This window comes from Pseudopipra pipra, chromosome 21 (assembly GCF_036250125.1).
Source record: "Pseudopipra pipra isolate bDixPip1 chromosome 21, bDixPip1.hap1, whole genome shotgun sequence".
NCBI lineage: Eukaryota > Metazoa > Chordata > Aves > Passeriformes > Pipridae > Pseudopipra > Pseudopipra pipra.
Window position 1 is genome coordinate 10,911,385 of NC_087569.1, and position 21,488 is coordinate 10,932,872.

General features: G+C 49.6%; 1 protein-coding gene across 1 annotated transcript in view; it reads left to right on the plus strand.

Annotated features, from left to right (window-relative positions):
• The window catches only part of KSR1 (kinase suppressor of ras 1), a 52,175-nt gene that overhangs the window by 26,874 nt on the left and 3,813 nt on the right, over positions 1-21,488 (plus strand). Inside the window, exons 2-19 of the mRNA XM_064678151.1 lie at positions 724-864; positions 9,688-9,835; positions 10,790-11,195; positions 11,421-11,425; positions 13,253-13,313; positions 13,627-13,710; positions 14,279-14,340; positions 14,448-14,554; positions 14,794-14,962; positions 16,197-16,238; positions 16,745-16,799; positions 17,481-17,523; positions 17,630-18,009; positions 18,099-18,195; positions 18,420-18,553; positions 18,972-19,103; positions 19,373-19,508; positions 19,855-19,988. Of these exons, the coding sequence (XP_064534221.1) occupies positions 724-864; positions 9,688-9,835; positions 10,790-11,195; positions 11,421-11,425; positions 13,253-13,313; positions 13,627-13,710; positions 14,279-14,340; positions 14,448-14,554; positions 14,794-14,962; positions 16,197-16,238; positions 16,745-16,799; positions 17,481-17,523; positions 17,630-18,009; positions 18,099-18,195; positions 18,420-18,553; positions 18,972-19,103; positions 19,373-19,508; positions 19,855-19,988 (2,336 nt within the window). The remainder of the gene's footprint in view (positions 1-723; positions 865-9,687; positions 9,836-10,789; positions 11,196-11,420; positions 11,426-13,252; positions 13,314-13,626; positions 13,711-14,278; positions 14,341-14,447; positions 14,555-14,793; positions 14,963-16,196; positions 16,239-16,744; positions 16,800-17,480; positions 17,524-17,629; positions 18,010-18,098; positions 18,196-18,419; positions 18,554-18,971; positions 19,104-19,372; positions 19,509-19,854; positions 19,989-21,488) is intronic.

Sequence of the window (21,488 nt, forward strand, 5' to 3'; positions counted from 1 at the left end):
TGTCTTATTCTTCTGTGCCCAAAGTGAAGAATTCTGTGTAGTGCATTTGCCACGAGATGGTCAGGTGATAAAAGCTTTGGAATAAAACTTTAGAATAGAAGATGGTCAGCAATCAGCTAGTCCAACTGCCTGAATTTTTGTTCTTTTAAGTTAACTGCTTTTAATGTTGATTTTTTTAGTAGAAATGCCCATCAGATAACAGCCTCAGAGTCTGTGGGTACTTTGGCTATTCCTGCCTCACTGATCTTCTAGACCAAATGAAGACCAGATGTAAGAGAATTTAACAAACACACAGGACCAAGGGACGAGCAGGCAGAGGGTCCTGCAGGTTGGGCTCGTGCTGCCCACAGCATCCCCAGAGAGGTCCTGTGGACATGTGCAGTGCCTTCAAATGAACGTAATTCATTGTTTCAGACGGTTGGGATCCCTTGTGTATTTTGGCCAGACACTCAGGCTCTGCACAGCACTGTTGTTGATGGGGGTTTAGAGCAGAGTCTTGCAGGGATGGGCCCTGCAGGGTCCTGCCTTGTGCTGGAATGTTGGAGAGCAGAGCTGCTCGCAGTGAGGGAGATGCACTGGATGGATTCCCTGAGTGCTCAGAGGAGCATGTCAGTGTTCTGTCCTGAAGGAGCCCTGCTCACACCCCAGCAGCCCTTTGCAGCAGCCCTGCCTGGGGGCTGACAGTGTCCCAGGGCCTGAGGCTGGGCTGTGTTGTCCCCACAGGTGAAGCTCATCGACTACATCCACCGGCAGCGGCAGTGCAAGCTGAGCGTGCCCCTGAGCGCCAGGACGGCCGAGCTCAACAGCTACCCCCGCTTCCACGACTGGCTCGACATCGTCAACGTGAGGAAGGAGGTCGTGCAGGTAAGGAGGGGGAGGCAGCCCTCAGCACGGAGCCCTCCTGGCTCCTCAGAACCTTCCAGGCTGCCTGCTGGCCTTAAGTTAGTTCCTGAACTCTCAGGCAAGGTGGGAGGGTGTGGGTACACAGGGGGACCTGTGGTGGGAAGGGAGCTTCCTCTCTCCCAGAGCAGTGCTGAAACCCTCCCTTCCCATTGTCCTCCTCCCAGAGTTCCTGGGCATCTCCTCACACTGGCCTTGGAAGCAACACTCACACCTACTGCTCAGGGTGAGACCAAAGTCCTGCACCACCAGGGCCTCCTCTCCTGCCCCCTGGGTCTGAGAACAACTGCACCACTTAATCACTTACTACCTTTTAGATAACAACAGTACACTGCCACACTATGTTCTGTGTCACATTAGCCAAAACAGAACCAACATTACAATTACACACACAGAGCTCAGTCCACTCACAGCTAAACAAGGCAGAAAAGGTTTTTTCCATTCTTTTTCCCGTTTTTGCCTCTGTAGGCCAGGTCACAGTGTTCTCATTCAGCTTCCTTTGATCTTTAACCAAAAATTTTGTTTGACTTCAGCAGGAATCTGCCCAAGTGAAAAATTCCACAGATTTCCATGGGAATTATTCCAGTGGTCTCTGGTGAAACGGGATGAGTTCAGGACTGAGTTGTTCCTTTTATTTCCTGCTGTTCATTTTGAATGTGGTGCTGGTATTGCCTTCCAGCCCAGCGAGGTTTTGGGTGGCACAGCTGAAGGTGCAGCAGTGACAAGAGAGGATAAAAGCAGCCTGTGCCGTGGCCAAGCTGCCAGGCTCCCAGCTAGTGTTGTTTCTAAGGTTACTGGAACTGCCTGAGCCTAAAAGAATGTCTTTGTAGCTCTTTATAAATCCTTTGTGGTGCCTGCAGAACTGGGGGCAGGGAGGAGGTGAAGAGAAGGGGGGAGGGAGGTGGACAGTTCAAATCTGCCCCATCCTGCTAGTCCAGGGAGCAGAGAGGGTTGGGACTGCCCTTCAGTGTGTGTGGTCACTAAAAGGGGTGAACAAATTCGGGTTTGGTCTAAGGCAGGAGGAATTCTCCAGCTCTTTCTTATTTTGATTCGTGCTCTCTTGCTGCCCCCTCCCAGGCAGTGCCCAGGGTAGGGAACTCTTCCTTTTGTTCTCTGGGAATTACAAGAGGTGTACAAAGCACTGAAATTCTTCTGGGATTCCAGATGTATGGTTAGTTTTTAAGAGTTCTGCATCCATTTTGAGCAGCTGCAAACAGCTTCTGTAGCATCTGTATTAGCTGGACAAGAGAACTGCAGCACCTGATGGGGCATTAAAATGATTTCTGAGTAGCCATGTGGGACAGGCTGTGAGAAGTGGAAATAGATGGGCTAATAAACTAAGTGCTCTGTTCTTGCAGTGCTTTTTTTTTGGTCCTGTTACTGCACTGCCCAGAAAATAGCAATGCAGCACTGTTGGTGTTTGGCACTGCCATCAGCACAGTGCAGGGAGCTGTCTGGGATGAGCTACCTTTCAGGAATGTCACAGGTATCATGGGATCATCCCTGCTCTTGCTTAGATTTCATAGAGCATGTTGAACTGCATTTCAGCTGAAAGCTTTCAAAATGGAAATCACAGACAGCAGGAGCTTTAATAGATTAGTTATTACATCCTTTGTGCACACAGCCTGTGACAGGACTGGGGGGAGAGTTGGGGGGGGAACCTTTACAGAGATGGCTGAGCAGCTCACCCAGTGAAAATGGAGACCCTCGAGTCCCTGCCTGGTTCTGTGTACAAGGGACACTGGGAACAGCTTCCCAGCTCTCAGATACTCTCAGCTCACTGTAAAATGGGAGTAGACATACTGGGTTTCCTTCTTAAGGCTTCCAAAAAGTGCTACAGAGGGAAGGAAAACCCCACAAGTGTTGTCACAGTGTATTCATGTAGGCACACAGCCCTCTCTTCTTGGGCCTTTTAGGCTCTGCAACCAGTTGGAGGAGTTGCCAAGTACCTGTAGAGTCTCAGAATAGCTGCACCAGGGGCTGCCCTGAGAGCTGACCAGAGCAGCAGGCACAGCACAGGGGGAGGTGCAGGTGGAGGGCTCTCTGGGCACCCTGTTGGTCAGGGACAGATCAGGAGAAAGGCCTGAGTTCACGGGTTTTTTGCTTTTTTAAAGGGTTCTGATTCCCTTTGCATTTCTGGTGTTGCTGGAAGGAGTATTTTGAAGATTGTGCTAATCTGTGACATAACACCTTTGAAAAGCAGCCTAATTGCAAGAGTTCTTTGGCTCAGTGGTGAGAGAAACAATGCTCTGTTTCTCTCTCTCCCCTCCCCTCCCCTTACCCCCCCCAGTCCTCTCCCAAATAAAGCTGCCATGCAGGGAAGCACAGAAGCTCCCAGGCTCTCCTGTCAGAAATAGAGCACCAGCTCCAATTTAGAATATCTGCTGACTCCTCCACTCCAGAGTGAAGACTATTTTTGCCCAGTGACTTGCTCTAGACCCTGCGAAGCTCAAGCGCTCCGAAGCTCTGGCAATTCTAATTGCCGTCTCCTTGTTGGGCTCCTTTATTTCTTTGAAAACCTATATTTAAAACAAGAATAATGACTGCTTGTAAAACCCTCTAGTTCTGGAAGAGATTACAGCGCTAACAATGCACTGTTTATGGCGTTGGGCAAGAGCTAAAGCTGCCCTGGGCAGGGACAGCAGCGAGCCGGTGACGCTGCGCGCGGTGCGAGGGCTGGGCTGCGCCGGCCCGGCGGCCCTGCAGGTACGTGGGGAACACCAGCCTGGGCTTGGGGGCCTGTTTGCTCTCTGTGAACACAGTTCTGAGGGGTAAGAAACTGTGAACCCCCACCCCAGCCTGGGCTGTTCCTGTTGCTTTGTTCTTGTTCCTCTACTCGGTTTCCAGACAGATTTTTATCACAGCAAATGGTGGCCCGTGTGGAGCAGCTTTGGAGCTGGGCTCACACTGTGCTCTGACTTGCTTGAAATGGTTAAATATGGTGGATTGAAACCAGGCAAGGAGGTACTTAAACTGAGATCTAGAAAAGACAGGACAAGGAACCTTACAGACAGAAGGTATGTTTATGCTATATAGTGGTCTCAGGGGGATAAAAGTTGCTCTGAAAATGGTCCTACAAAAATACACTGATCTGGATTGTCCTGTTCCCCTTGGGAGCTGGAGTTGGGAATTGAGGGGGGAGCAGGAGGGAAGGAGGATGAGAACAGAGCACTGTCCCCACTCTTAAGCTGATGGAAGAAGCCTCTTGCAGAGCTATTTACTGGGTTCTGGGCTTGGGGCATGTCTACCAAAAGAGGAGATTAAAAAAAAATCTCTGATGGCTTATTTTCTTCAGTACAGAAAGCAATCCTCTCTGCCTTTACGTTGTGCTTCCCAGAAACATAACTTGTATTTGTTCCCACATGTAACTTGTCACTGTCTTAAAAAGTAACTTAAGAACAGAGTCATCTCCTTATCATCTTGTGAAGCATGTCTGGGCTGGCCATGGAGCAGGGGTGGGTGTCAGTCAAGCCTGGAAGGCTGTTTTTAGAGTGGGTGACTGCCATGCACGGGGAAGGCACATCCTGACCAGGAGCTGCCATCCAGCAGCAGGGCTGTGCACCCAGGGGGGCTGTGGGAGCAGAGGCAGCAGTGCTGTGGCTGTGGCTGGTTTATGGCTGTTCCACCTGAGGGATGTATTTGACTTCCAGTGTAGGTACCTTCCTGTGGGACCTCCTGCCTGCCTGTGGAGCCCATCTCCTTCCTCATTTATGGCCAAGTCCTGCTTGTCAGAGCAGAGCTGAGCAAGGCAGGGGCACGCTGGGCACAGGGGGAGCAGAGCAGGAAGAGCTCATGCCTTGAGCAGGAATTGTCTGCCCAGAGTCTCCTGCTGCCCCTGGGAAAATCTGCAGAGGATGAGCCACTGGCCAGGGGTTGGTACCACGAGCCCAGGGCAGAGGGTGCTGTTTGCATGGAGTGTGGTCCAGCTTGAAGCAGATCAGTTGTCAGAGCAGTGCTGAGGGTTTTCTGTGCATGCATCCTTGCTTTGGATGGGGATAGAAGAGGCAGATCTGCCTAAGCCTATCAGGTTTCCACAGCTGTATCCTCCCATCTCTGTCTGTCAGCATATCTGCATGAACAGGACTGTGGCTCTGCTGGGGATTTCCATGGGTCTGGCAGCAGGAGCTCTGACTGGACCACCAGATAGCAGAGATCCTGGATGTGCTAATTGTGTATATGCAGATTAACTCTGTCCTGCAGGCTTCCTTGAGCTAAAAGTCCATCACTGTGTTCCAGCTGAAGGTCCCTCCCCAATGTAAACAGCTCTTGGAAAATATTCTCTCCCACTGCAAGGGTTCCCTTCCCCTGCCAAGGGTGCAGGTGCCCCTGGCAGCCTTGTTCAGGTGAACCATTCATGGCCTGAGGGCGGCCCCAGGCTCGGGGTCTGCAGCTGCTACCTCTGCCTTCCACAGAAGTAGTGACAGCAGCAGTCCTGTCCCAGAGAGCCAGGGGAAGGGAATGCCCCGAGCCTGGCAGCTCCTCTCCCCCGCCTGCTGCGAGGGGAGCCAGCGAGGAGGGTGATGTCAGGTGAAACCGTAGCCTGGTTATGCTCACAGCTTAATGCAGGCTGGAAATTTCATGTGAGAGGCTTTCCAGAATGCCCATAAAATCTCCAGGAATTTAATAATGCAACAATTTTTCAGTACCTTCTTCTCCAGGCACCAGAAAACCAGAGCAAAATAACAACTAGCAGGCACAAGATGTTCTTAAGAGCATCTTTACATGCTTTGCTTAGAGCTATCAGTGGGAATTTAAGCACCTTATGTAATGGGCTTTCTCTTCCAGCATCTGCTGCTTCACGGGAGGATGATTGGAGAGGGAATGTATTGATCTGAGAGGAGGCATTTGGGGCCTTGACAACTGTCCAGCTTTACAGGAAGAGCTGTGGCTACTGGGTCGAGGAGCAGGTCAGGCTGATTTTGCAGAGTGCAGCAGCAGCATTAGCTCCATAGGCTTATCTGCAGGGTGGAATCTTTACCAAAAATAACCCCTCCACTGTGTTAGATACCAGCATTTTTGCCATGTTTCAGGGATTTAAGTTGGACACCAGACAAGATTAAAGACTTGTGTGAACTCTTCACCCAGACTAATTGAGGCTAACCCTTGGATGGCTCCTTGGATGCAGTGGTACTCACTCTGCTCTCTTCAAACGTGTCCCATTAAGTGCAGTCTGTGTCTGATAAGTGGGAGGGCTTTATAGGAAAGTCCTTTTACCTCTTGTAGAGAGGAGTGATTTCCTGGTTTGGGCTTTTTAGCATCACTTCTGCCGAGCAGAAGCCTTACTGTGGTACGGCTTTAGATTTACTGACGTGCTGGAGACTGAAAGCAGGTTCTGTCTTCTCCTGCTCTTTCTCTCCTAATTAAATCTGACCTTATTATTAGAATACTATCTGAATACTTTGCAGCTTCCTCTGTCAAGGCAAGGTGTGCCCAAGGAGGTGGTGTTGAGCTTGGCTTTAATGCAAGCCTTTAACCTGCATTTTTAAAGCTTTTTTTTGAGAAGCCTCAGCACCCACTGAAGAAGCAGTAAAGGGTAGTGAAGTAAAGAGAGGTCAGATGGACCCACATTTCTCACCCTCAGTGCTGGGGGTAACCCCTGTGCAAGGACCCCGAATTGCACTGAGGGGTTGGGGCCCACCACATGCCCCTCTGCAATGGACCCTGTCAGGGCCCTTCGGGGGGCCACTCTCCCCCCAGCACAACAGCTGAGCCAGGGCAGCAGCAGAACCTGTTCCCAGAGCCCCCTGAACTAGTGACCCTCCTCCTGTCCCACTGGCTGGGGGCTAGCACAGAGCTAAAGCATTGCAGGCCAATCTTACAGGGATCAGGTTGGCCAGTTTTATATTAAGCCACCACATATGTGCAGCACATGAGTGGCTGTTTAAAGAAAGCCTCTTACTGCCCCTCCCTCCCCCTCGGTGAAGGCTTATTTCTTTTGTCGCGTGTCATGGGGGCTGGCAGCAGGTTCAGAAAGTCTGAGCTCTCCCAGCTCAAGGTCACTGGGATTGTTCAAATATAATCTCCTTTTCTGTACTTTATACTTTCCTACAACTCGCTATTCTGTCTTTATAAAATTAAACTATTGAGCAAAAGAGTAGACTGGAGTTTGCCTGTGGGCCCAGGCCCCTCTGCCAGGGTCTGTGTGCTGGGAGTGCAGAGCTGGGGGGGCTCTGCTGGACCATCCCAGGCCACACACTGAGCTGAGAGCACAGGGCAGTGAGCTCAGGCTGGGGAGCCCCCCTCAGAGACTGTGTCCTGCAAATGGATGGACAAAGGGAAAAGTCCCTGACACTCGGAAAAGCTCAGCAGTTTGGTGTCTTTTAAAAATTGTTTTCAGGTGTTTTCTCTGCAATGAGGAAGGCTTGAATCCTTGATCCAGCTGGAAGGCTGGTTCCTGCCACAGAACAGGCATTGGAGAAACCAGATCCCCAATGGTCCTGCACCAGTCCCACCCCAGCTGGCCCTGCATTCCAGCTGCCACTGGCAGTGGGGGGAAAGCTCTGCTTTCTTCCACTTAACCAACTGACTCACTGACAGCTCTAATAAGTTACTGGTTACATGTGTGGCCGGAAGGCTTGGGAGGTGAGGGGATCCTGGGTGACAGGGCTGGGGAGCTCCTGCTGGGATCTGGGATGAGGCTGCTGCCTAGAACAAGGGCTGTGTAGCCAGGATTGTTTTCTTAATGGGGTGAGGAAATGTTTCAAGATAATTCAAAACTTACATCACTGTAATTGCGCTTACTCCGAGACTGTGACAGCATGAAATGGGATAAATGTTTTTGTGAGACACTGTTTTCCCTTACACTTAACAGGGCACCATTGGCTTCCCTGCTCCAGAGCCAGGGGCAGCTGGGCTGGGGTAAAGAGCTGTCTCCATGTTGCACTAAACCTCGGCCCACCTTTGTCCTGGTCCCTTTTCGTGTCGCCAAGGGCCTGCCCCTGCATGGCAGGACAAAGCTGCTGCTGTGAGAATCCAGGGAGAGGAATTCAGGGGATTCTGGGGAAAGGACAGACTGTAGGAAGGACTTGGGGCAGTTCTGCTGTTCCCAGCCCAGCTCTCTGGGGCTCTGTGTGGGCAAACCTGTGCTGCCTTCGTGCTGCAGTGTTGGAGCTGTGCAAACCCATCCTGGGTGCAACTCTGAGCATCCAGACCCCTGGGATGTTGTCCTTTGGAGTGTGATATCAGAGCAAGTTCCCAGGAGATAGATTTTGCACTGTGTTCTTACTGGAGTCTTTGAGCTTCCTGCATTTTATCCAAGTGGAAATCATTCAGGAATGGGCATTTTGGGGGCAGTCTTACTCCTGCATTGCAATGCTGCAGGTGTGCAGAAAAATGAGTAATAATACCCAGCATCAGCTGGGATGTCTGTGCTTTTGTTATTCTGCAAAGATTAATTATGGAAAAAAATCGATCCAAACTTCATTGAACTCTGGCTCTGCTCTGGCCCTGCTTTGTGCTTGCTGCTCATTTAAATTCCTGGGCTCTCCTTGAGTCAGCTGTGTTTTGTGTTTCATCCGGCTCAGGGCATGTGACAGAAGATGCAGGATGTGTTTCTTAGACTTCTGCCCTTTCTTAATTTACTCTTTTTCTTTGCTCCATGCCACAGTTACTAAAAATGGAAACTCTGTGATTACTCTCTGTGTTACCACCTACAAAGCTCCAAAGGCTGGGGCTGTTCAGCACTGTCACAGCTCAAAGTCCTGCGTCAGCTCTCAAAAGCACAAGTCTGGATTAAGAAAGATGCAATTGTTAAAGGACATTCAGCACATTCACATTTGCTTTGGAGTCAGAAGTGAGGTTTAAGGACTAGAGGATTTCCAGCGTTCTGTTTCTCCAGGCACTGAGACACAGTTTTGAGTTTCCCCTTCAGATAAAAGTTCAAACCCTTTTATATAGCTTGATTCCAGGAGCTGAAGCTTTAGAAAAGAGGCCAAATATTGTGAAATTTGTGATCTCATTGTGAGAGTAGGCAACAGGGAGGTTTGTTTAGGCAGAACTTTCAGGGAAATTCCTGGGTATCTGGGCTAAATATCCTGGTTTTGTTTATTAACCACAATTGCTGCAGACTTACACTGGAAACATTTGAATGGGGGAAGAGAGAGAGACACAGCTCAGTTCTGTGTCAGGAAATACCAGCTCGTTTTGTGCTTTCCAGGCTCTTGTATCTTTTGTGTCTGCCTGATCTGAACCTTATCTCTGTGGGGGTTTGGTGTATTAAGACGTAGTAGGAGTTCTGCACAAATATCTCTCCAGGCAGGATATGGGTAAGGCTGGTTCTCTGATGGAGGAAAAATGCAGGAGGAGGAGGAGGAGGTCGCTATCTCTGTCAAAACATTTCTTTTGTGTTCAAGAAAAGAAGTAATTTTCCTCACTGTTTCTGCTTTTCACTTCACTACTAAAAAGCCCAACATCTTTATCTGACGTTTTTTCAGGTTTCAGGCCTGTTTTGTTTCTGACTGCTATTTTTAAGGAAAAAGTTGTTTCATTGGTAGCTTTGCAAAAGTACTGAGTGAAAGCTTTCCAGTAGGGGAGAAGACTATTTCAGTCACCTCTAAACCTGACTTAAATACCAGCCAGTGCTGCAGAGCACACTCACACATGGGGCAGGGGGCAGGGAGCAGCTGTTGGGCACTGCTGGATCTGTTAAGAGAGGGGCACTACCAAACTGAGTAAATCATGAGTCAGAGCAGGCAGTGAGACAGGGCACTATTCAAAGTATGCCAGAACAACAGGTGACAGTCCTATTTAGATATGGACAGTAAAAAAAGGTGCCTTGTTTTTCTGCAGAGGATACCAGAGGAGCTGACCTTGGATGCCTTACTAGAAATGAATGAGTCAAAGGTGAAGGAAACAATGAAGAGGTGTGGTGCCAGAGATGAGGAGTGCTCCAGGCTCAACGGGGCACTGAGCTGCCTACGGAAGGCGACAGAATCAGGTACAGACTGTCTTGTTCTCACATGGGATTGGGGTCTTGGCAACCCAGGCCCACCCTGCTCCCTTTCATGTGAGAATCTGCAAACCCTCCAGACAGTGTCTGTGGTATATTCTGTAACCACTGTCAGTTTGCAGCTCTTGCATGTCCATGAAGGTGCACTGATCAAACACAGCTAGAGACCTGAGCTGGATTTGGTTTTGACATGAAGTCAAATAAATAAATGGAAATAAATGTATGAGGAAATATCCTCTCCTACTCAATAGAGTATATCTTTTTTCCCTCTCTGTTCAGAGTTGTGTCTAATGCTCCAGTTCATCCTCCATCAGTCAGTCCACATCCTTCACCTAACAAATACAACCAGATTCCGTGTATGTGATCCCCTCCCCTCATATTGCCAGCTCAGAGAGAAGCCCTGTCACCTTCCCCAGGCACTTCCAAAGGCACTGTAAAATCTGTTTGTACAGGAGCCTCTCCTAGCAGACTGCTACTAACATGCATTACATCTTTCTTTGTAGCAATTATCAATCTGTCACTGAAAGGTGATGTTTCCTGTTGGTATTATGACAGTTCATTCATTTGCAAGTCATAAAGATTAGTTAATGGAAAAGTCAGCAAACAGCTCAGTTTCATATTTCCTTTTTTCTAATCTTTCTTGTCCCAGGCTGTCAAATATTTCCCATCCACACTGTGTCAAACCAGCCATTGCTCAGAAGTCATGGCATTCACTTAGACAGAAATGGCACTTTTCAAAATGCAGGTATATGTCTCTCAGAAGCCAAACTCAGGCCCTGTGCTGAGATTTACCAGGCTGGGCCTCGCTGGAGCCCGTGGGATCTCCATCCCCATGGAACAGGCATGACACCCCGTGCACGGGGCACCTCAGAGCCCAGGGCAGCTGTGTGGGTGTGGAGGTGCTGCCCCGTGTGCCAGGCCCTGACTCTGCTCTCTGCTCAGGTGGGGAGCTGAAGGACGACGTGCTGGTGACCCCTCCGGACAGCGGCTCCTGCCCGGACCCCGCGGCCCTGCCCAGGGCCAGCCCCCAGCCCCGCTGTGGCTCCGTGTCCACGGCCCCCCCCGCAGACCCTCTGCAGAGCCTCGGCCCCTCCGTGTACACAGAGACCCTCCTGGAGCCCCTGGTGCCCCCGGCCCAGGGCAGGCTGGCCCCCAGGACTCACAGCATCACCATCACCCCCCCGGCCACCCCGCAGGCCAAGCGGCGCCACAAGCTGAAGCCACCACGGACTCCTCCCCCCCCTTGCCGGAAGGTTTTCCAGCTGCTGCCCAACTTCCCGACCCTCACGAGGAGCAAGTCCCACGAATCACAGCTGGGAAACAGGATAGATGAAGTTCCTCCCATAAAGTAAGTTCTTTCCCAGACTGGAGCTGGAGCTCTCCCCACCAAACTGTGCCACGTGTAGGCAGGACAGTGCTGGCACTGCAGCAGCTTCAGGAGCCTGTGCAAAACCAGGGCTGTTTGCAAACCTGACAGCAAATGCTGCAGGCAGCAGCTCCTGTTCTAGCCCACTGTGAATCCTGTCACAGGAATATGGTGGCTAAAAAAAAATATATCTCTTTTTCTTTCTAGGTTCGGTAAGAGACTCTTCTGGGGGTGTCTGCAGTGCCTTGCTGAGAGAGAAGAACCTGTGCTTGTCAGCTCCCTGTTGGTCATCCCTGTGCAGCCTCTGGAGGGTCTCCACAGGCCCTCCTATCCCAGAGCCAGAGCTTCTGTTAACTGAGCAGGAGCTTGGCCTGCTGCAGAACTGCAGGGCTTTTACTTTTTTGTACCTGATGTTTTTTCAGATGACAACAGCAAGGAAAAGGAATAGTGATGTTTCAAGGGTTAAAGGGAGGGGTTTGGGTGTAAGTGCTTGTCTCTGCCTCAGACAGCTGGTACTGATGCCTTTTGGTACTAGAAATGTCATATCTAACCATTTGTGTCTTTGGATATTCACTGCCCAGTGTCTCTGCAATGAAATTAGACAGTTATGTGCAGCCTTCTGAGAAAGCTTCAGCAAGTGCTGGAATGTGGAATATTCCCCTGGTGCTGAGGAGTCTGTTCACGTGGTTAATGTCTGCCAGGACCAGGGCTGTGTTTTTATCCAGTGCCATGCCCATGCTATTGGGAGTTCCAGCTACTCTGAGGGGGGTGTGTCCCAGACACAACCTGTAACCTTGGAACCTAATGGAGAGAGATTGGAGCAGCTTGGAAAGGGTGCAAAAGCATCAAAGCATTAAAAAAAGTATAAAAGTCCAAATAAGGACAGTATAGCCCTGCACATATATCCAATGCCCCTTAAAACAAAAACCCCAGGAATTACTTTCAGGAATGGAAGATTATAAAATGAAAATGCCAGCAGCAATCTGAGCATTTCCCTGTGGAGAGTGACATAATTTGTGCAATAAATGAAAAAAGAATTAGAATAAATTCAGACAGAAATGAAGGATTTCAGAGCTTTTCTGCATGCAGTCATATTGGCTGGGTTAAAATCTCTGCTGTGGGCTGGTGAGTCCCAGTCAATCCCAGGCTGGTTCATATTCATTAGAACTCTTCAGTGAGGATTTATCCATCTTACCCCATGTTAACAGCCATCTGAAGTTGTGTTGGGATCCATTTGGATGGTTGTGCCTTTGGATGGCCACACTAGACCAGCAATATTCCCTGCAAAAGCAGCTAACCATTGCAGCCCAAGAGGCTGAAGACCACAGACACCTTTAAAACTTCACTGGACTAATGATAAAAAAGAATCTGGTGCCATCTAGGGTCAAGTGAGAGACTGGCTCTGTGTAAGCACCAACAGCCCTGGCTGTGCTGACACTTGCAGATTTGAGTTTAGTCCAGATTTGGAATATTTAGATAGATTTAGTGCAGGAAATATGCCAGAATCTGAGTATTTGGGAGTTTTCAGAAAGTTATGTGCTCTAACCACTGGAGTGCTGGATTGGCCTTTCGAAGTCTAGGTCTCCCTTTCTGCACTTACCAGCTCACTAAGTGAGCTCACATATACATTTCTATCCTGGGTCATGCTGACCCCATCTAGAAAACTGAGATAATTTTCAGTGAAAAAGAACATTCTGAAATCTGCTGACACTGCAGGAAAACTGGCTGATGGTATTTGTGGTAAACCAATTGGAAGTAAACCAGTTAGGAATAAGGTCTGACTTTCCACTTTAAGAATGGCTTAGGCCTGATCAGATGGACTTCTGTAATCCCTAAATGTAAACCATCACGATTTATCAAATCAACAGAAACCAGTGCAAGGGCAGGAGCTGCAGCAGCTCTGCAGCAACAGTCTGAGCTGTGGTGCTGACACTCTGGGCTGCTGGGGCTGACTGTGGCACTGACCATTTGGTTTCTGTCCACACTGGTGAGCAGGTGTGGGCAATGCTTCCCTAAACCCTCCTTTTGTTCCCCACCAGAGCTCTCCCAGGGATCCCCTCAGACGGTACGAAGAGACTTTGGCCTGGCAGTGACACACAGGTGAGCAGCACAGGGACAGCCCAGGGGACACAGGGACAGCCCAGGGGACAGTGACACACAGGTGAGCAGCACAGGGACAGCCCAGGGGACAGTGACACACAGGTGAGCAGCACAGGGACAGCCCAGGGGGACACAGGGACAGCCCAGGGGGACAGGGCTCTGAGGTGGGTTTGGATCAGCCCAGCCAGGGCTCTGCACCAACCACCCCCTGCCCCTTTCACAAAGAGCTCAAGTACAGCCTGTAACTACCCACAAAGGTTCATTTTCCCTTAGGCACCAGTTAACACCAGTTTCTCCCCTTGTCTCTACTCAGGTTCTCTACAAAGTCCTGGCTGTCTCAGATCTGCCAAGTCTGTCAGAAGAGCATGATGTTCGGGGTGAAGTGTAAGTACTGCAGGTGAGCATGCAGGGATGGTCACAACAGCCTGGAATTGGATTCATTACAGCCTGCAGTAACACAGCTCTTGGTGGGATGCACTCTTGGCAGTGGCACCATTTCTCAGTCCTGACCTAGCAAAGGGATGCTTTGGAACAACTCACACTTCAGGTTGTCAGCCTGACACATGAATGAACCAAATTTATTTCCCTGCCACAGACTTCCTACCTCATCCTGGGCACATCTTGCAGTGGGAGATGGATCCCTAAATAACAGCCAGGATTTTAATTTTTGCTTCTCTCTTTGGGTTGTTAGTCCAGAGCACTGAGATTTTAGTGCTTCACTGTTGCTGGATGAGAGTCAGTGAAAGTAGCTATATTAAAAATAAATCAGATGCTAAGAAATGTATATGGCCTTCATGAGTCTAATGACACACATAATAGGATTCTCCATATAAATGCTGCTGCTTTGGGGCCTGGGCATTCCAGAACTCCCTCTGAGATTAGCATAAGAATTACAAATTAAGGGTAGGCTTCCTCTTTTTGGGAAAGAACAAGTCCTTATTTAACATGTAATGGTTCTCTTTCAGATTAAAATGTCACAACAAATGTACTAAAGAGGCACCTGCTTGTAGAATATCCTTCCTTCCCAGTAAGTAATTTTCTACAAATTCTTGGCATTTCAATGTAATTGATGGTATAGCAAGAATAAGAACTCTGATTTAAGCTGTTTTTCTCCCTTCTTCAACCTGTTTTCAGTAGCAAAAATAAGAAGAACAGAGTCTGTCCCCTCTGATATCAATAACCCAGTAGACAGACCCACAGAACCACAGTTTGGAACTCTCCCCAAAGCACTAACTAAAAAGGTACGTGGTGGCAGCAGGAGCCAAAATGGCACCTTGAGCTTTCACGTTGCAGGAGACTTTGCTGTCTGACATTTTCTCTGTGTAAAACATGGCTTGTGCTCAGCTGCAGGTGCTTACTCAGAAAAACAATGCCATGATCAAGGCTGGGAACAACTTCCCTCTCTCTGTTGTCCAGCAAACACTGAGGGCAATTCGTCCTTCTTACTGTTTTCTCACCAGTGATTTTCCTTGCTTTACAGGAGCATCCACCAGCAATAAACCACCTGGACTCCAGCAGTAATCCTTCCTCGACAACCTCATCTACTCCATCTTCCCCAGCACCTTTCCAGTCTTCCAACCCTCCCAGTGCAACACCTCCCCCCAACCCCTCTCCCATGGGCCAGAGGGACGGGCGCTTTAACTTCCCAGGTAAACTCCTCTCTTCAGACCTGTCCAGAGCAGAAAGGCCTCTGCAAGTAGAGGCTGACCAGGGAGTTGAAGGTTTCTGAGTACATGGTTGTGCCCTAAGCAAGGTGTGAAGGTGTATTTTGTTACCTGATAAAAGGACATGGTCTGTTCTACAAGTTTTTAAAGGGTATCAGCAAAAGACCTTTGTAGGAAACAGATTACTGAGGAATGTTGGCACCTTTCTTAAATGATTTGATCTTTCTCTTTTCTCCTTTTTGGAAAAGGACTAAAATAATATGATATTCTCTCTCCTGCCTTTCCCCTTGTGTTGTACAATGCATGCTGCCTGCTATGTGTGCTCACCAGGGGCTTTAAATCAGGAGCTGGGTGATGGCAGGAGCAGGCTGTAAAAATGAGAACTGCAGTGAAGGACTCTACCAGGCCATTCCAAAATATAAGCCACAGTCAACATCCATTGTTAAACCATTGACACAGATGTCTGGTGGAGAAGAGTTTACCCTCCATACCTTATGGATTAAGAGCCCCAATGTGCAGCTTTTACCAGAACTGAGAGGGGCAAGAATTTCTGATGAGGGCAAAGATTTACATACTGAGAATAAATGTAACTCCTTTGATGTGGAACTGAAGTCAGATGCTGCTCAGTAGCTGCTACATCTGGCCTTCAACACTGCTGAATTTTGCATCAGGTTCTGAACTGTGAGTGCAAGTTGCTGTTTGAGCCTGCTCAAAAGGAGCAGGAACAGAACCAGTTTAGTGTAAGGATTCCACTGCAGCTACTTTGTATTGGGACAAACTACTCAGAAATTAAAAAACTGAAATAAAAATAAAAAATGCAGATGGCTCATGAGCTTCAGCTTCTGGGGGGGCACCTCTGCAAAGCTGACATGAGAGAGCACTGCAGCAGTCCCAGGCAGCACATGGGCCTGCCTTGGACATCCCTGGGCTCTACATTTGCTTCTGCCACTGGGGGTCTGAATGTGCCCCCCAGACTGTGACTGGTAACAGCTTGTGTTTGATACCTGTCCTCTGCCAGGGGCCTCCCAATGCATGTGCTGGAATTCCCCCTCAGCAGGCTGATAATCTACTAATCTGTTCCAGCAGTGAGCTGGGACTAATTCATGGAATGCACTTGGGGCCCCACTGATGATCCTCTAACTTGTTTGTGTTGTTTTGTTTTTTTCTCCTGTTTTTTTTTTTTTTTGGTTCTTTTACAAAACCCCAATTAATTAAAAAGCTGCCTACTACCTTCAGCATAGACAACAGTTTATCTTCCCAGGTGAGTTGATTGTTTTAATTCTACTAACCAACTTCTACTGCCAAAACACAACCTGTTTGTAAACCTCTGCATGCTGCCAAAGAACAATAATCCTGCTTTAAAAAAACATGCCTAAACCAATTCAGACTTTCTCTTATCTCAGTGTATACTTGGGCCTCTCTCTCCCCTGAGCCAGGGCATTGATGTGATTTATGTACTGAGATGAAACTTTGAATATTCAGCTGTACAACATTAGCTTCCTGCTATGGCTTTTATCCACATCCATGTTCCTCCTTTAAAAAGACTCACTTTTAGGGTTCTGTGCCTGGCCAGGGAAGAGGACTGGGCCAACATGGATAGGAGAGATGAGCATAGTTTTAAATGAATAGAAGTATAAAATCACTTTGTCTGTAATTGAGTTTATAATTCCTGAATAAGAAGGAAATAATTGGTACTGCAATGTTAAAACTTGCAATCTATGAGATTGAAGTGTAAAAGATGTATCATCACTGTTTCTGCTTTCACAGAAATTCCCAGTCCTGCACAAACAGCACAACCTCCAGAAACTGCTGCAGACACTAAGTAAGTAGAGTTTGAAATCCTCTTGTTTGCACAGTGTTTACCTGATAATCCTCAGCTCAGGCCAGAAATGCTGTGTTAGGGCCAAAACTGGTCTTAACATCTGAGAACTCACAAGATAATTTTAGTCAGCAAGGGTGATGCTGGTATCCCCAGCTTTATAACTCTAAATGGGACACTAAGGAGTCCAAGCCTTTAATACCTGGTCATGGGGGGTGTGCAGTCCCCAGGTCAGAAGGGTGGGATCGACAGAAGTTGGAGTTTTATAACTCAAGGGGCAAGGCCCACTGGGCTGCAGCAAACAGCTCTTTCAGGATGTGAAGTGCAGGGCATGGAAAAGCTGGCAGCCTGCATTGCCAGCTCTCACAGGGCTGCTCCACTGCAGGGCTTTCAGGAGCAGGAATGGGAGTATCCATTCCTGGAACACACTGTAATAACAGAGCCACTGCCAAATCCATTCCTGCCCCCTAATCATTGAGAATCACTTCAGACTCTGTCCCTTGTTTGCTAGAGTGAGCTTAGAGTCCTTCTCTGTTATGTGGAGCAGGAATTGCATTTTTGTCTGACCTACTATAACTCTGCCAGGATCTGTTCTCTGCTGGCTTCTTCCCCCTCCCCTAATGGCAATGCAGCCCCCTCAGTTTTCCCCCTCAGGTGGATTTCAGATGTTATTTTCTCTTGCAGCACGGCCCAGCCAGGCCCGGGCGGAGCTGGACGGGAGGCAGAGGTGGGTTTGCGGGTTGGCCCCGAATGTCTCTCGGAGCAGCTGCTGGGCTGCTCTGCCCCCCCCGTGGCACTCTGAGCACACCTCTCCCTTCCCTTGCTGGGAACAGGTGGAAGAACCAGAGACAAATAAATCGGAGGCCGAGGATGACGAGGACGAGGTGGAGGATTTGCCGAACCGGCGGCCGCACCTGCAGGGGATGATCTACCGCAAACCCAGCCAGACCAGCGTGTACCTGCAGGAGTGGGACATCCCCTTCGAGCAGGTCCAGCTGGGGGACCCCATCGGCCAGGGCCGCTGGGGGAAGGTCTACAAGGGCAAGTGGCACGGGGAGGTGGCCATCAGGCTGCTGGAGATCGACGGCAACAACCAGGATCATCTCAAGCTCTTTAAAAAGGAGGTGATGAACTACAGACAGACCCGGCACGAGAACGTGGTGCTGTTCATGGGAGCCTGCATGAACCCCCCTCACTTAGCAATCATTACCAGGTAAGGACAGCGTCTTACTATTATTTTTAAAATAAAAGTATTATATATAGCTAGCTAATTTTTTTTTAACGTGCAAAAATTTCCTGTAGCTTCTGCAAAGGAAGGACACTGCACTCCTTTGTGAGGGACCCCAAGATATCCCTGGACATTAACAAAACCAGGCAGATAGCACAGGAGATCATCAAGGTAAGGGCTCATTATGCCAACGGAGCCACTGGGCCAGAGCTTGGGGACTGCACTCTGAGCTGGGAGCTGCTCCCTTACACCTTCCTGCACAAGTCCCACAAGTGCCCTGTCCCCAGCTAATCCTTTACACTGCAGGTATGAGAGGGAGTTTGTATTAGAAAGCAAAGTGTGCCTGGCAATAATACCAACCCCTCCAACATTTCCATCTCTGCTGTATTTCCCAGGGCATGGGGTATCTCCACGCAAAGGGCATCGTACATAAGGACCTGAAATCCAAGAATGTTTTCTATGACAATGGCAAAGTTGTGATCACCGACTTTGGATTATTTGGAATTTCGGGTGTGGTTCAGGAAGGAAGGTGAGCAGAGGTTTCACTGCTTGGTTCAGCTTTAGAATGACAAATGATGATCAAATAGGGAAACGGTTCCTGCAGTACCTGGTACCGAGGAGAGTCAGGTGCTTTAGTGCACACTCAGGGTGCACTCTGCACTTTTGCTTCATTTTCTTTTTGAGCAGATTTCTTCCTACAGTTCCAGCAGCACAGAGCTAGAAAGTTATGGATGGATTAAGACTCAGAGCACAGAACAAACAAAACTTTAAGTCCAGGAGTGGGCTGGAGAGTCAGGCTGACATGTGCTTATTTGTTAACATGGCAAGAAAATGAGAAACAAATAGTCAGCAAAAACATTTGAGTAAATAAAGTCAAAGCATCAGGTGAAGCACAGATACGACCTACACACCAGTGTTTCAGTACTGCTGCTTTCTTTTGGACTCAGGAGGGAGAATGAACTGAAGCTGCCTCATGACTGGTTGTGCTACCTGGCCCCCGAGATCGTCCGTGAGATGGCCCCAGGGAAAGATGAAGACAAGCTGCCTTTCTCCAAAGCTGCAGATATCTATGCCTTTGGGTAAGGAAGGAACACCCAAGAGTATCACGAGAGCTTGCTAAGTGAGATTTGTTACAGGCCTGAGCCTTCCAGTCAGGGATCCCCTTCTCCCAGGCTGGGGATTCCAGCTGGGATGCATTTTCCTCAGTACTGCAGCAGTCATGGTGGGAGGAGTTTGCTGCACAGCTTTGTGCACCTTCCATAGCTCAGCTGGAGAAGCTGGAGCAGTGTCAGGGTTTGGTGTGTTCCCCTGGGGCAGGAAAGGCCTGATGTGTGTGTTGGCCTTGCAGGACGGTGTGGTACGAGCTGCAGGCCCGGGAGTGGCCGTTCAGGACCCAGCCTGCCCAGGCACTCATCTGGCAGATCGGCAGCGGCGAGGGCGTCAGGCAGCTCCTGGCAACCGTCAGTCTGGGCAAGGAGGTCAATGTAAGTACCCCAGGGCAGGAGTCCTTCCATACAGCTGTCTCTCAGGAAGAGGGGAGCTGCTTCAAGAGATTTATTTCACTCATAACTCTAAAGATAAAGGGCAGGAAAGAGAACAGATGAGAATGGCAGACCAGGTTAGAGGCTAAGCCTGTGCTTCCGGCTGTTGTGCAGAAGTGGACATTCCCCAGCACCAGGAAAGTGTTGGGTTGTAAGGGTGTCCAGGCCCTATGTTGGGCAGTCAGTGTCTGCCTGGGCTCACACACATCTCAGTGCTCAGTCAGCTTTCTGGTCTGCACAGCTGACCTGTGAGCCAAGTGAGGTAACGAGCCCCAAATGCCCTGTGCAGGAAATCCTCTCGGCGTGCTGGGCCTTCGACCTGAGCGAGCGGCCCAGCTTCACTGTCCTCATGGATATGCTTGAAAAACTGCCAAAACTGAACCGCCGGCTCTCCCACCCGGGGCACTTCTGGAAGTCTGCTGAGTGAGTACCTGCTGCTGTTCCCAGCAGTTATGTCACTCCATGTAAATGACCGTTTCTGAGCTTTTTTTGCCTTCTTGGGGGCTGTCAGACCAGACAGGAGGGGAACACTGTGCTCTTCTGCTTCTCTGGCTCTGGGAAGTGATGCAGTTAAGCCACCTCAGTCAGTTCATTGCCTGCTTCGCCATATTCCCCCCCTCCAGCAGATCCAAACTGATCCAGCTCTTTGGTGTCAGAGGGTATCCACCAACAGCAGGGGAAGGGCCCTGAAGACACGTGTCCCTCCCCTCTGACAGATCCTTTCACACAGTGCACTAACCCCTGCTCCAGCCTGGTCAAAGCTTTGCAATATTTAGTTCTCAAGGGCTTGCTTTAAATAACTGAAAACTAACTCTCATGGTGACTTTTTCCCTTCCCTCCCATATTTCTTTGTAGGTTGTAGCTACTGGTGCAATAACGGGCTCCACCTTGCATGCTTCCATGTGTCGTATCCTAACCAGCAACTTGGACAATCACCTTCCATTAAAAAAGCAAAAACAAACCACGAAATTAACCCATGGACATAATCAACACTTTATCCAAGTCCTCCTTTCTGCCTTTGCTTGGTGTGGGCTGTTTGCTTCAATAACCACTCCTGTCTGCGAGACCTTCCTGCCTAACACCGCGGCCTCCTCTCCCTCTGGAGCGTTCCAGGAGCCTGTGACTCCCCTGGGAAGGTGCAGGGACCTGCCCTGCCTGACCAGGTGCCCGTGCCAGCCTGGGCTGGGTGTCCTGCCCGGCGGGTCAGGGCTGCCCTCACTGCTGCCACCGGGGCGTGTCCCGCGGGTCCCGGTTCCGCTGAGGCTGCGCCGTGTCCTCAGCGCTGGGGTTTGTGGCTGAAGGTGACAGGGACATTGTCTTGGCACAGCCAGGACTGAACCTCCACTTGCAAACCAGCAGAAGCTGAGGGCTGGGGGGGCAGCACTGCAGCCAGGGCCAGTTCTTGAGTGGAAAGAAGGATGGTCCTTGCTCCACTTGGAGCAGCTGACGGTCCTTGGCCCACTGGGAGCAGGCCATGGGCAGTGTCCAGAACAGGCCCGTGGGGCTCAGCTGGGATCAGCTACAATGCTGTGTAAAAGAGGAGGAAAGCCCTTCAGCTCCTCCTCCCCTCGCAGATGTAGTGCTTGGAATGTTATGGTTTGCTTCTGTTTACATCCCCTGGTCAGCAGAGCGACTCTCGTGGGGCTTGGCAGAGTCACAGGTACCACAGCAAACATGTGCCTTTCAGAAAAGGTCTTTTTTCACTGCTTTGGAGGGGACAGGAGAGGGGCAGAGGAGAACATGCACTAAGAGCCAGCAGGGTTTCTGCTGTCTGATGACAAACACCCAGATCCACTCCCTGAGTCTCCTCCGTGCTCAGGCCGTGCTCTGCTGCCACCCCCGTGGGGAAGGTCTGAGCTGGAAGTGTTTCTGGCTCTGTCAACAGTGCAAGAGCAAGGGGAGAGACACCTTTATGCACCTTTA